General features: G+C 35.9%; 1 protein-coding gene and 1 pseudogene across 4 annotated transcripts in view; one reads left to right on the top strand and one right to left on the bottom strand.

Annotated features, from left to right (window-relative positions):
* The window catches only part of KLF12 (Kruppel like factor 12), a 237,584-nt gene that overhangs the window by 219,849 nt on the left and 1,882 nt on the right, over nucleotides 1-15,853 (bottom strand). For 2 of the 4 annotated variants that reach the window (XM_011369778.2, XM_011369779.2), the window contains exon 2: nucleotides 3,703-3,792. In XM_011369778.2, coding sequence (XP_011368080.1) covers nucleotides 3,703-3,792 — 90 coding nt within the window. Of the gene's footprint in view, nucleotides 1-3,633; nucleotides 3,793-14,960; nucleotides 15,012-15,853 lie in introns of those variants that run through there. The other 2 variants (XM_023536386.1, XM_023536387.1) reach the window with 2 other exon arrangements.
* On the top strand, nucleotides 9,544-9,662 carry LOC111745460 (annotated as a pseudogene).

The raw sequence follows: 15,853 nt of genomic DNA, 5'->3' as shown, positions 1-15,853 counted from the left end.
CTTGCTGTGCTCCTGAAGTGTATCACAAGAGCGCATGCCCTTCCCGTGGACTGCTTAGCAGCATGTGCTGTGTTACTGACAAGCCTGAAAACCGAAGTCACGTTTCAGGAGACTGCAGTAACAATCGACTTAGATATCACAAAACTAAGGATGTGAGAATCCGAGAACGCTAAAGAGAAGGCACACAGAGTTGGTGTCAATATGCCACCGTATCTATCCAAGTCACATGGGTACAAGACGAAGACCTCCGCCACTGGTGAGAATGTGGCTTTCCAATATTTCCAGTTCTTATGTTCACAATAGCCCTGGGAGGCAGCTCGAGCAGGTTTATATCAAGGTATTGACTGGCTTCCTATTTTTCACTATGCCAGTTATAATGCTTGGATGAGTTGAACAAAGCAAGTATTTACTGAGCACTTACCATGTGCCAGGAACTACTGAGAAAATATAAATAGTCCTTGCCCTCTAAGAACTTACAATCTGATTGAAGAAACATGACCACATATACAAACAAAGTGGCTAATCCAGCTCTGAAATATTCTCATCAGGTCCTGAATTCTCTGGGCAGGGGGACATGTAGAGACCAGCTGACAGCAGAAGACCCGAGAGACTATTTACAGCAAGCAGGAGAGGATAAGCATATGCCTTCACATGCACTGAAACGTGAGCTTCGTGTAAAGTAGCATGTTTCTTTATAATGCTGTGGTTGCCTGAAAGGCAGACTAACTCTTCTCCCCCACAAGACAAGGTTTATGTCTGTGACTTATAAACAAAGACTCAAAATTAGGTTTTCCAGAGTGGTAACAGACTCCAACCAACTTCAGGCTTTCTCATTCATGGTTGTGATGCGTAGCTGCATTTCTATAACTTGTTATTCACTGTTACTACTAACATGTCTCAACTTTTTCAAAAGCCAATAATCTCACATTATTTTCATTTCACCACTATGTTTACATTTTTTTGAAGAATACAACTCCAACTAGCCTTAATAGTAAATGAGGAAAGAGTCTAGTAAGATCGAAGTCAAAAAACCTTCAGAATTCTAGCATACCTTATCTAAAAATAGTTGAGATTCTGAAATTATATAGTCTATCACTCATCCCATTATCTCCAATGAAAAAACTCTAGTGAAGTGACCAAAGAGAATTCGCTAAGTTTCTAGATTATTATCTTCAATTTTAAAGAAGAATTGATTTAAGGCATTACAAATTACTAAATATAAATTATTGTATTCTGTAAGCAGTTGTCATAATACATTTAATTAAATACTGCTGGCTGATTCTCTTGAAGTTTTACAGTAAAACAGAATGAAATATATCTGTTACATATTTAAGAAGTACACCAAAAAAAACTAAGAAAAATAATAAAATCAAGTTTCTAATTCTCTCCAACATATGCAGTCTAAATTAGGGTTAAAATACCAACATCAGCTCCATTCACAAGGACGAAAGTAAATTTTCATAAACATGCATTAAGTAAAATCTATGAACCTACAATTTTTCCTGTCCCTATCTCGGGATAGAAAAATAGTTTCTATAAATAATGTGACATGAGGTTCTTATTCACTCTGTGAAATCTCTGGGAATATTGGCTTTTGTTTTTTTGTGCACTTAAATCTTTCATGCAGACCTTAACTTAGAGAGAATGCAGTTAGTATTAATATGATGGCTAAGTGGAGGGCCAAGGGAGGGAGGGAGCAATTAGGGAGATCGTTTTATGAACATTATAGATGTCCAACCAATATACTGTATATTTGAAACGAACTTAAATAATTTTATTTTAAAAAATAAAAAATGAAAAATGATAATAAAAGGGAAAAAAGTATATCATTAAAGATCCCCAGGACTGGTGACAACAATACATTATCCTGGCTTTGACTAGTGGTCCAGGTAGTATTTTCTAGGTAGTATTTTCTGACTTATTTGCCTTCCTCCAACAGGCATAACTTGAGTAGATCTAATGCTATTCAGCTGAAGAATATATGTATTATGAAATTAAAAACATTGTGAATATACCACTTTTCCATCTGCAGTGGAAAAATGGCTATCCTCTGAATGAAATATTATGGTTGGTATCATTTGTTAAACTTAAAGATGGGTTGTGCACAAATATATTCCGTTAAACCGATACTAATGCATTTAAATTAAAAAAAACAAACAAACAAAAACAAAAACAAAAACAAAAACAAAACCCAGAACGCCAAAGAAATAAATCCTTCTTGTGGTTCCGTTAAACAAAAAGGTAAGAACTACTGACTTTGTTGGTTATTATTGAGTTTAACTTGATGAGTCAGGCTAGAATATCCAGGTGAAAACTTAACTTTCTCTGAAGGCTTGTCTACACTGAACAAATAATATTAATAACAGCCACATAGTCTTTTCTTCAGTGATGCTCTATTGCCTGAGTCTTGGACTGAACAGATGAGAGTCAGTCATTATGTCACATACAGAACTGTAGAGTTGTACTATGGGTTGATGTAGTCCAAAGTTCATTTCAGAGCTGTGACAATCAACACTGAACATAAAGGTGAAATGATATCCTCCACATGACAATGGTCTGTTTCATATACAAGCTTACACTAAAGAAGAGAAATATATACTGAAATGCTATACACCCTGCCACATATTGCTCAGAAATGAGAAAGTTATTGGAGAAACCCTCTAAAGGCCGCATCCAGATCCACGCCCTTGGATGCCCTCATAGAAATCCTTTTGGTACAACAGCATCTTAACCTCTTGAATGAGATCCCAGATGAATTCATGACCACTGATTTTTGTAACAATGAGGTTTCATTCACATTTAAAAATTTTTTTGATTGTTCAATTACAAAATAGTGCTCATGTTTAGTTTTGATTTTTTAAATATGATACACTAATCAGATTAAGATGCAATATTTATATAATTTATGTCCTTTTTTCAGATCTGTACTGCCACGGTGTTGGTGGTTTAATAAGATAGGCAGGCAGTGTGCACTCAGATACACGAGCAATGCTTGCTTTCTTAAAAACAAAATGTGGTCAGCTGATGCTGCAAGCAATCACACTGCCCTTATGATTTTAACTAGTAAGGCTGTAAATGTTAAAATGTTAACAACTATAATCTCTAACATCTTTTTAAAAAAAATTTAGCTGTGCTCATAAACCTTTATATTTTTGGTAGCCATAAATTGTCATTTTGGCTATACACTGTTAAATAAGCTTTCTTTTGCTTTTATGCACTTTTCAGACTCATGGACTGCAATTTCATCAATGGTCCCCTCTCTTCATGGAGTGAAAAAGGATAAATATAAATGTCAAAAGAGAAATCCACCCAACAGACAGTAACTATCCCATTCCTGGACTCTGTAATTGCCTAAGAAAGAACCACGTTATTGACATTGAGGTTATATTCCTATTTTATTTTTTTAATGCTTCCTCTTCGCTTTGGATTTTTATTAGCCTTTCAAAACATTCACCAATTTAAATAAAGCTATATGGTTCTTATAAGGTCACTATACCTTCCTAATTTCCAACAGCTACCTTTTCCTGGTTAGTAATATTTGAGGTTGCAAATGCATGAGAATAAACCACAGTCTTAGATGATTTTTCTCAATAGAGAAAAGCTTAGGCAAGTGAAAAATCTCGAGTGTCCTACCAATCTCAGGAAATGACTGCCACGATCTTAAAGAGAAGGAGGTGGGCGGTGTCAGGAACTTCTGCTTACCCCTTGTTCAGATTCCAAAAGCTCTGTTTTGACTCTGACTGCCGGCATCCCATCAAGCATTAACATTCTGTTCTCAAAGGTGTTGATATTCTGAGAATAAAAAAAGAGAGAGGGAAATTCAGCTGTAAAGCATTCAAAAGAGGACATCTGGTAGTCTTCCTTTACTGCAGTACATTTAGTACTGCTAACCTAATTTTTTAACAATGAAGTACAATTAAATGAAAATACCAGCATAACCAATTATCTCCTCATTCTGAACTTCCATTTGAAATAATGACCAAGAAGTTGAATTAATCAGTCTGAATCTCTGACCTTAGGGGTTATAGGTCAGACTATAATAAACTGGAGTAAGGAAACCTTACATTAATTTATATGAGGCTGGAACAATTCATCACAATTTTGCAATAGTAGAAGGAAATATAAGGCAATTTTCTCTCTTCCTTAGTTCTGGAGGTTGTATTATGTACAGAAATCCATAAAGGAGAAAACAGATAAAAATGATTTATATACTCACATACGATAGCTAAAGTCTAAATAATTTTTAAAACAAGATAATTCTAGACACACTGAATTTTGGTATCATGGCAATACTAATCAAATGAAAATTTTTACATAACACCCTCAAACATCTACATTAAAAACAACTGACATTGAGTCTTGGATTAAGAGTTAATTCTTAAGCTGAAGTCACAACCAAAGAATAAATAACAATTTGATTTTATTCTTTTATATGTTTGGCTCAATTCGACACATTTTGAAAGGAAACCCTTTCTAATGTGGCTCAACGGAATTTCAAACTACATTTATAAAAAGATTAAATCAAGGTTACTTTCTACTAATTTTTACTGCTTTGGGGATTTTCTGAAGTCAACCTATGAAGGGAGTCAGAGAGCCACATGTCAGTGCTTGCTTAAGGCCAAAATCAAGCTCGTGTGTTAAAACGTGTAGAATGCCAACTTTACCCTTATATACTGACTAAACTGAGAAACTGAAATGACTGAATTTGACTGAGTTTGCAGAATAGTCCCTTCACTCAAGTATAGAATGTAACCATACGACACTAAAATAATCTCATCAAAAGAAAAAGAGATGTTTCTAAATACTTTGCCTACCTAGTGACAGAGGTTAATATTATTTGTAAACCTTCAGGGTTTTCGTCTTTCATATTGTAGTTATTTTTGTACCAAACTGTTAAATAAAAACCCCACTTCAACAAATCATAAATTAAATGTTTTTATTACCGAATAATACCAACAGAGTGCAGTATAGTGAAGCTCTAATTATTTCTATGTCTTTAACTCCTCTTTTCGTTTAAGAGAAATACTCTAAGAAATAAAATTTATAGTGCCTGTTATCACAACTATTTGCTCTGAAAAATCAACAAGAAGGAAAAAGCAAATTTACTCTAGAGTTAACTAATGGGCATTTAAAAATTCCATGCTACTTAATCTCTTAGGTAATAAAAAAGAAACAAATTACGCTCATGTTCTTTTCTTAGAAATGTAAAATATTATTAAAATTGGCAGGATACATTTTTTTTTAAGTTTTGCTCATAACTTGTCTGTATTTTTTTAAAAAGATTTTTGTATCCTAATAGATAACTTAGATGTGACAGAACTGTGATATCACTGGTGAGCTCACTTAATTTGTTCCAAGCTTAAAATCCTTCCATGGAGGCTGGTGAGTTGTTTACACATCAGGCATGGATCTCAAATCCTAATGTGTCACTTACTTCCATCATTGGAAGTGGCCAGCTTGGTTTGCTACGATCAGCTCAGGAAAACCTGCAGCGACCAGCCCTCAACTGGCCTGCCTTTCACAGCAGCCCAGAATCTACTGTAACAAAGCATCCCATAGGCTGTTTGGCTGGTAGACAATGAAGGATGAGTTGATATTGCTTCTTACCCTGAGGAGGTCTTGTTCAGACGAAAAGGGAAGGAGATGCCTTGCAAAGGAGGGGAAAAGACAAAGAGCAATCCTGGAAAGTCAGGTTTAATGAACTGTTAGAATCTGATTAGAGGTTAATGTCCCTTTTAGTGCTTTGTACCAATTTACAGCTGATATACTTTAACCATTTTCCTCACTGACTGTGATAAACTCATTAGTTTAAAAAATGCAAGTTAACCAGGGTCTTTGAGGTTAAAAACTGATAAATCATGAAAACCTGACTGGCTCCATGTTCCATTGAGCACATTTAAGTATTACTGTATTTTCATGATGGTTTCCCTTTGACTGTTGTTCTTGAATAATTCTACATGTTAAAAACGGGATGCACATTATGGTTTCATGTAAAAATGAAAAAAATACAACACATTTTCAAAAATTTTTAGGAAATTTAGTTTTCCCTGGAAATATTTCTTTCCTTGATTTTCCAGGATCGTCCACAGCCACAACCATAACTAACACCATAAATAACAATGTTCACAGCTAAGGAGCCAATTCTTAACTATTAAATTTTTTCAACTATGCAGATTCAATCTGTACATATGCCTGAAAGTTATATCGTAAATATACATATAAAGCATATTTACCTCTGTATTCATGATTCTAACCCTGTTCAGCATAAACATAAGTGCTGAGAATCACAGTGTGTTCTAGACCAACCAGGAAGGAGTATGGTTTTTACAGAGCGCATGGTAATTATACAGCATTGAGGATACAGTCCTTGGAACAAAATATTGCTAAATTTATTTCTCTCACCTAAAATCAGATACATACAGTCCCAGTTGACTATAGACTTTAAATATGTAATAAACTCCAATAATTTGAAATTGCTGTCAAACTTATTTTGCCATGATCTTAATCAAAACACATTTGTTATGGAAGCGATAGCTCAAATGATTCCCAAGAGGTAAATAAAATTACAAAGTCATCAATTTCGGTAACATGGTATTCTTTGTATATTTATGTTGTAGCAAACATTTTGATGCTATATAATCCAATATAATTTATATGTGTACATATATTCATATACATGTGTACACACACATATACACCTATGTTACTTGTTTTGTATAAGTGTTATTGATTAAGTCAAAAGCTACCGTTAGATTTATTAGCTGGCTGTTGACCAAGTACATGCAAAATGAATGAGAATGGTATTGTGGATATTCCTATTTGCCAAATAAAATTTGGCAACACAATTGTCCAGCAGATAGTAGCTCTCCTAGTCAAAAGCTGTATAAATACAACTGTCATTGATCCTACCAAATCAAAATATTTTGAATGGAATATGCAGGAAGGAAAGGGACTGATGTTCGATGATCATATCTCATAAAACTGAGAATGGGGGTGACTTTCAGGTCAACTAGTACAATCTGCCCTCCTCCTCCTTTAATACAGGTCTTTTCCTCTCTCTCCTCCTGACTGTGGGTCATCCAGTTTGCACAACTGGAGTAATAAAGAGCCAGCCAGTCAATATTTAATAGGCCTAATTTTAAACAAGGTTTTCCTTCAGAAGCCAAAAATATCTACTGGTGTTTTAATTTCTCGAGGTACAGGAAATATTCACTGAAATATGCATCTACCTTAAACCTTTATGTTTGACGATGAGAAATATGAATCGCCCCTCCCCACACCTGAATTATGTTAACATATTACATCAAACATATGAGTAGCAATTCAGGATTCACTGCATCAAGATGACCGACGCACTTTCATAGGAAATTCTTAAGGGTTTATAATGCAAGCATGCTAACTGGTTGAAAGTATCATCCTTTGAGTACACTTTCCAGAGAATCAGATTACAAGGAAATTAGGCTTTTGCTTAAAAAATGCTTCTTACAGAAGTCAACCTCTCCCTTTTCTTTAGTCACTTCTACCACATCAACAACAATAAAAACCAATAGCAATTACCAGATATGCCAGTCCAACCAACTAAAAAGCCATTTTTTTGGAGAAATCCTGTTTTATCCCTATACCAAAACTTGTACTGAAATACAAGAGAATCAGTGAATTCCTCTTGCTCTTTATAAGTAACGATAAACTCAAAAAGATCAGAATTATACTCGGCCAACCATTTCTGTTATCTACTGCTATGAAACAAATCACACAGCAGCATTAAACAACCATTTTATTATTCTTGGCAATGAATATAATAATAACAACTACTATTTGCAGATTTACTAAGGACCAGATCTGTGTTTACAGCAACCCAAGAGGTCAGTGCTATACTATCTGACAATGAGGCAACTGGCCACAAGGTTAAATTATCCAAGGTCACAAGATTTGTAAGTGGCTCATACAGCTCTATTCCAAACCAAGTGAGTCTGAGCCCATTCTAAGCTCCTAACCACTATACTATCTCCCTCTCTCCATCTCTCTGCATTCTCTTTATCAAAATGGGGGACAATATGAGCCCCTCTTTGAAGGCCTCAACAGAGCAGCTCTGGAATTTCCTAACAGTTCTTCTCAGGACTGACAGGATTTAGTTACTGAACTGAATGTGCAACTTCTGATCACTGGTGAGAATCAACATTTGGGGAAATAATAAGAGGTCAGGATAAGGCCCTGGTTTCAAAGCTATTTCGCAAAGTTTTTTTCTTTAAATCAAGCTTTCAACACATTTCCTTTGCTTGATAAGATTATTTATTCCTACCCTAGAAATATCTCATAATTAATTTAGTAAGTCAGTCCCATCCTGATGTCAACAACCAGGAAAATCTATGGTAATTTCATCTGCTACCCAGTGTTTTGAAACTATTCATATCCTATTCATATCAAACTATTCATATTGAACGATTCATTCAATATTTTCACAAAGGGTTTCATGTACTTGGATAATATAGGAACTTAATCTTCTACATTTTATACTCAAGAGAGATACCTTGGGACATTGTTTTTAATTTATAAACACTTAGATTAAATGTAACAGTATACTTTTCTAAGCTCACATATCCTCACACTGATAAGTTAGAGAGCGTATATGAATAATCACAGTACCTGAAATGGTACAAAACAAACGTCAGTTCAAATACAGACTTTGCCACTCCAGCCCAGTCTTTTATCTTTCATAGCTCTGCAGCACAGGAGAGTGGATATCACACTGATGACCACAGTTTACTGACAGAACTAAGAGCCAAACAATAGACTTACTGGGATGGGACTCTCAACTTAAATCCCCTTCAGTGGTTTCAGTGATCCATATATATATTATTCCGAAATATCTGTCTTCAGAAGCAAAAATAAAACCATTCCATAAATATCTCACACTGAAACATGGAATTGTATGTCTCGTGAAGACTGGTAAAACTGTGTGTGCGAAGCAGTAACACATTATCCTGACAGCAAGGATCGTTTTATTTCCTATGTTGGTAAAGTGCTAAATCACCACTACAACTACAGTTTATATTAATATTTTAGAAATGTGATCTGAGCTTCTGAATAACATTTTCTCCTCCAGCATTAACACATATTGTAAAAGATTAACATTTTTGTCATTCATATTATGAAGAGCTGCACACACTTGGGGGTTTTGAGTTGCCAAATCTTTCCATAAACACACAGTGAGGGTCTCTGCTATGCCAAAACCATCTCAATCTATCCGCGTCATGACTGTGAACCATGAGGCATACTGGGAGATAAGAGGGGAGAGCCAGGGACTGAAGAACAGAAACCAGGTCAAATACTAGAAAGATATCATGGCAAGAGAAGTGCCAACCTACCACCAAACAAACCCTAGAGATGGCAAAACTTCAGTTCAGCTGGACAGCATTCATAGTCCAGGGAGAGACCCAACATGTAGGAGCAGGTATCAGGGTATTGGGATGGGCTAACAAGTGATCATGGTGTCATGTAAAAATCAAAGACTAACTCAGCCACAAAAAAAAAGAAGGAAATCTTGTCTATGGCCATGCCATCCTGAATGTGCCCAATCTCGTCTGATCTCGGAAGCTAAGCAGGGTCGGGCCTGGTTAGTACTTGGATGGGAGACCATTTAGGAAGTTAAAGTGCTAGAGGCTTTAAAAAAAAGAGGGAGGAGGAGGAGGAGGAGATCTTGCCATTTGCGACAACATGGTTGGACCTCGAAGACCTTATGCTAAGTGAAATAAGTCAGACAGAGAATGACAAATAATATATGATCTCACTTATATCTTAAAACACAAACAAACAAAAACTGAGCTCACAGACACAGAGAACAGATTGGTGGTTGCTGTGGGTGAAGGTGGTCAAAATAACAAACTTCCAGTTATAAAGTAGACGTGATGGGGATGTAATGCACAGCACGGTGACTGTAGTTAATATTGTTTTGTATATTGAATTTGCTAAGAGAATAGATAATAAAAGTTCTCATCACAAGAAAAAAATCTGTAACTATGTTTGGTGATGAATGCTAACTAAACCTATTATGGTGATCATTTCACTATAATACAAATATCAAATCATTATGTTATACACCTGAAACTAACATAATGTTATATGTCAATTTTATCTCAAAAAAAAAAAAGAAAAAGATAAGAAAGAGTATGTTCAGTCTTGGAAAAGGAAGGCAGAAATAAGATTCCCTCCACAAAACAGGGCTAGCAGAAACTAATCATGAGGGCCTAGCCGCAGCAGAAGCCAGAGCTAGTAACAACCACAGACAGGAATCAGAAAGGCACCCATGCGCCCCAGGCCATGTCTCCAGGCTCCCTTCTGTGGGCACACACCTAGACACGGCCAGGCACCAAGAACCTGGCTAACGCAGTGTACAGGCCCCAGACATGGACAGTCACACTTGCAACACAGCCACAATATGATAGGGTCTCATAACAACTATAATAACAATTAATAATAACTGCCATTTACTGAGCACTGACGTACCAGATACTGTTTCATGTACTTTACATTTGTTACATCATTCATTCGCTCACTCACTGATTTGATTTATTCAAAATATACTTACCAAGTACCAAGTACTGTTTAGGTATTTAGGATATACCAGTGAACAACAAAAAAAAAGGTTTTATAGAGTTTCATTCTAATCATTTAGTCCCCAAAAACCTTTTTTTAACTATGTCTATTTTAGACAAGAAAATTTAGGTTCAGAGAGCTTAAGTAATCTGCCCGAGGTTATGAAAACAGCAGACAATCTAACTCTGGGGCTAACAGCTATTTTCCATAATGGCCAGGAAGTATCAACTGCTAGATACTCTAACATTGGCTGCAAAGCTGTGTGAGCCCAGAACTGTCCAAGCCACTCTGGCTAGTGTGCTTCAGGCTCTCGACATAACAAAATACTGGGAACCAGGGCTGAAGTGGAGCGGCAAGGCAGAGACAGGCCGACTACGGAGACAGTGAAGGGACACAGTGTTAAGGTCATTCTGAAGTCCTGACCCTATCCTACAGTAGGCGCCTCTATTTATCCAACGCGCCTCCAACCAGTTACCCAACCCCATTTGTTGTCAAAAATGCTCTCTCCTCCAGGCCTCTGTATGTTCTCTTTCATCTCGGTATTCATCACTACCTGACGAATTCTTCACTTGCTATTACACTAGAATGTAAGTTCCAGAAGTGCCATTACTTTGTCTTTTTGTTCATAACAGTACTTTTTTAAATTTTGTCTTTCTTTTGAGTGAATTTGATCAGATTACTATGGCCTTAATTAGCTTACTGACTAGAGTTTACTTCACTACCATCTTTCCAGAAACTTTAAAGATCAGCTAATCTGTCACTTTCATTTTTATAAACAAGAGAATTAATATGAAACAAAATTAAGTAACTTAATGCTAACAGATGGAGCCAGAGCCCCGGTCTGTTGAAACTCATTCTGCCTTATCCACTTCATCATTTTCCCCTCTTATTCCAAATCTTTATTAAATTGTGATGTTATCTGTATATCTTAAAATAGGAAATTTAAGTAAATCAGTTAGCACTGATGGCATTTGCTTTGGCTGGTCACTCTACGTTCAACAAACAGACTTTGCATTAATACTTTAGACTCCATAACAGTATTCTTATCTCCAACTTGTAATTGTGTCTAACATATAGCAGTATGGGCCCAGTGAATATTTGTTGGGCTAATGAACAGAATAAATGTAAACAGATATAAAATCAATTCATTCTCCTGGGTCTAACTGACTCATGTGATAACTGGTTGTTAACAGGTGGGAAGAAGAATATATGCAAAATCTTAAGGCTACGAAATTTGCCATATTTGTGAAAAATAATTAAGAATTTCGTATGGCTTGAACACACTGTTCATTGGAGAGGAAACTGCAGCTAAGACCAAATAGGTAACTTGGGGTTAGGTAGCAAAGGATCTTATATGCTATGGTAATTCATTTATTCATTCAAAAATATTTCTTTAATGCCTGCTTTGTACTAGATAGAAAGGCGCCCTGCCTCAAGACACCTTGAAGTAAATGGAGAAGAAATGTGTTTGGGCATTACCCAATAGGTAGCGATGGGGAGTCTTGAAGGCTTATTAAGCAAAAGCATGCATAATGTGTTAAAGATTTGTGTTTAGAAAGATAGCACTAGAATTAATTTGGAAGACGGCTTATAAACATATAGGATTTGATACAGAAGGGAGAGCAACCCGTTCATAGGCTACCACAATAGCCCAGGGGAGAGGTGGTAAGGGCTTGAACTAAAGATGTGGCCATGGAGAATAAAGAGGAGGAAAAGTATTCGAGGAAGAATGAATAGTCTTTGATGGGTGACAAGGAGGAGGAAGTGTGATGGCTGAGACAGAGGCAGGAGGAGTATCAAGGATGGCACTAGTTTTTCCAGATTGTACACAAAGGTTGAGGCAGGAAGCTCAGGAGGAAAAGCCCAACACGTCACATATTCCTCCAACATCCCTTAACAAACCTACCACACTCTAGAATACATGAATTTTTGGGTATATTGTTTAATTTCAGTATTTTTTGCTTATTCAGCACCTGTTACATACAGAGAAAGATTTCTCTTAAGCTGAGAATGTTAAAATCTTTTCTAAGAGATATATAAAGTCAAATTTACCCAAACTCAAAAACACACAAGGTTTGGTTGAAATAGAGCGCAACACACACACACACACACACACACACACACACACACACAAATGAGTCATATTATTAGCTACATATTCAAGACAAGAATTAACTTTGCTTTAACACCGTCTCCAGGATTTATCAGTTTTACAGACTTGTGGTTATTAAAATTAAAAAAAAAAAAAAACAGAATAGATATTTGCCAAAGAACAGGTTTAGGATATTTGTACATTAACATATTCATCAGCCATTTCCCTTTATGAAAACTATGTGAAAAGTAATGAAAAAACATCCAGAACACTGAATGGAATACATAATGAAATAACATCATTGGCCCTCTGTGCCTAAAAGAATGAAGATTACTATCAAGTATTAAGTCATTTATTTCCTGTAGGAAACAAAGGAAATGACTATTGACCTATATTTCCACCTTTCTTGGTCTATAATGATGTCAAGTGGTTCCTTATCAATCTCAAATGGATTATCTTATTAAAACATGGGCTGTTGAGTGTCTCCTGCACAGTCTGAAGAACCAGTCTTAAAGAGTAAGTAATAAAATTATTTTAAAGAGAAATAAATATCTGAGTTAATTTTTATAAAATTATGAATATGCTAACAAAAAAAAAAGAGGACCTTAAGTTTCTCCTCTTGCCCAGAAAAATGTGTAAACTGCTGAACAGGTAAACTAGGTTTTGTCTTTTTCTCCAAGAATCTATATTCACTCCCTTCTCATTTTATACCTTAAACATTTGGTTAAAATTTTGTACCAAATATAATATTATATTCCCTGAAAACCCTAAGCATGATATTGGTTTTTAATGTATGTTTCAAAAAAAGTAAAGGTAGAAAAAAAATAAACTCTACAACTTATTTCATCTATGAAGTATTGTCAAAGCATATAAAAGCATTATGTAAATGTTTGCCATGTTGTCAAAAGATGTGAGAAACTCAATTAGCATTAAAAGATTATAACAACAATCGTCTGGCCACCCATGACAGACACATCACAAAATAGCCATGTGTTGCTTGTCTCTTTATTCCCCCCAACACTCTGTATATCCTGGGAATGCAGTGGAGAAAGACATTCCTAGTTAGCCGCCAAATGGCCAAATGCACAGGCTCACCCCATAATGTAAGCCGCCAGTTTACAGTCTACCTCTAGCTGTGATTTTTCCAGATTTCCCAAATGATGTCTTTAGTTTTAATAATTAATTTTTATGTATAATCCAAATCCTGTACTAATATGACATGTTTACTGGCAATGCTATTCCATATATACTTTGATTTTATCTCAATACCATGTCCAAGAATTCTATCTTATCCTTTACTTTTCTTTACAGCATTCTATCTTCCATGTCTGTGCTTTTTCTGCACACTTTCATAGTTGTATAGAAGTGTGAGTTATAACATCGCCTAGAACATGTGCCCAATAAACAGACTTCCTGGGTTAGACTAAACAACCCACTTGGTGTATAAGTTTCTCACGGTTTCAGTTTTCTTATCTGTAAAATGCAGATAACTTCTTACTTCACAGAACTGTTTTAAGGATTCAATGAGATAATGCATATAAAGTGTTTTAGTACAAGTCTTTTATGTTAATAGTTAATATTAAATATTTAAATTAGTACTAGTAATAGTAATAACATTTCATTCCTTCTTCCCAAATTTACTTTTAAGAACAGATGTCCTAATATGATTTTTATTTGACTTTTCATAGAATCCACTGTTTTATGTGTTAGATTCTCCATATAATCTATTATACAACTGGAATGGTAGATGTGTTAAAAATACTGATGACAGATGATTGATCTACACAATTAATAAATATTTCTCATAATGAATGGCAACAATGAACTATTTATTTAAAACTCGAAGGACATGCATCAATTACATTAGGAGACAACTGCATAAACATCCTAAAAAGGACATTTAATATACTCAGATTACTAGACACAACTATGAAATGTCTGATAGTCCTTCCTAGCAAACAAATGATTTCGATGCCATGTTAAATAGCCTTTAGTTGGGGTTCCCCGCCCCCCTTCATATGACTGCCCCAAGATACACTGTTTTAAAGAAAGATATTTACTATTCAACCTATTTAACATGTATGTTACTAGAAAAGATACCTACAGAACAGCCTGTAATTTGAGCTGTGAAAAACTTACAAAATCATTTGATCAAAACAGAAGAACTACATAGGAAATAAAATCCAAGAAGCTAAAAGTTTAAAATTTGCCTGTATTTAGGGCAATATGAAGCCAGGTCATAACATCTCTATGCCATCATCTATGCTGCTGTCACCTTGAATGTCCTTTCCCCATCTCTGCGTTTTCTCATTTATCAACCATCTTTATCTTGTCTTAGAATTTCCATAGGGCATGTGTGTAAATCAGTTAAATCCAGGGCTATTTCTTCCCTTTTATGAGTACTTCTCAAGTTCTAAAATGTAACACAATGAAAGTCAGAAAAGAAACAAAATTCATTCAGCAGAAATCTGGAGTATACTTTTTTTTTTTATTAATGGGATTTTATAACTGCACAGCATTTACTCAGGCACTGTTACTTCCTGCCAGCCTCTTAACCTGCCCCATAAAAATAGAAACAGTATAATTTTGAATCAGTATTACTTATTGTACCCAGTAAGTTCTTGTTACCTTTTTCTGCTACTTGATATCAAATGTGGCTAAAATAAATGTTGCTTATAAAGAGAGGAAATACACCCTGCTTAAAGTCTGCTGCAAGAACTCGGACATTCTTTTAGACTAGGGCTTTTCAACAACTGCAATATAGACGTCGAGAACAGATAATTCCTTGCTGTAGAGGCTACCCTGTACATCGAGGGTCCTCAACCCCTTGGCCCTGGATGGGTACCAGTCTGTGGCCTGTTAGGAACAAGGCTGCACAGCAGGAGGTGAGCGGTGGGCAAGCAAGCGCAACTTCATCTGTATTTGCAGCTGCTCCTCAGCTCTAGCATCACCGCCCTAGCTCCATCTCAGGGCATCAACATTAGATTCTCATAGGAGCACCGATCCCTGGTGCCAAAAAGGTTGGGGACCACTGCATGTAGATTATAATGTTTAGCAGCATCCCTGCCTTCTACCACTAGATCCTTGCAGCACTCCCTCAAGCCCACAGTTGTAACAATTAAAAATGCACTCAGAAATTGCCAAATTTCTGGGGGCGGGGGGAGGGGG

Source organism: Pteropus vampyrus, unplaced genomic scaffold (genome assembly GCF_000151845.1).
Source record: "Pteropus vampyrus isolate Shadow unplaced genomic scaffold, Pvam_2.0 Scaffold155, whole genome shotgun sequence".
Lineage (NCBI taxonomy): Eukaryota > Metazoa > Chordata > Mammalia > Chiroptera > Pteropodidae > Pteropus > Pteropus vampyrus.
The sequence above is the reverse complement of the archived record's forward strand: the minus strand, read 5'-3'. Positions and strand labels throughout refer to the sequence as shown.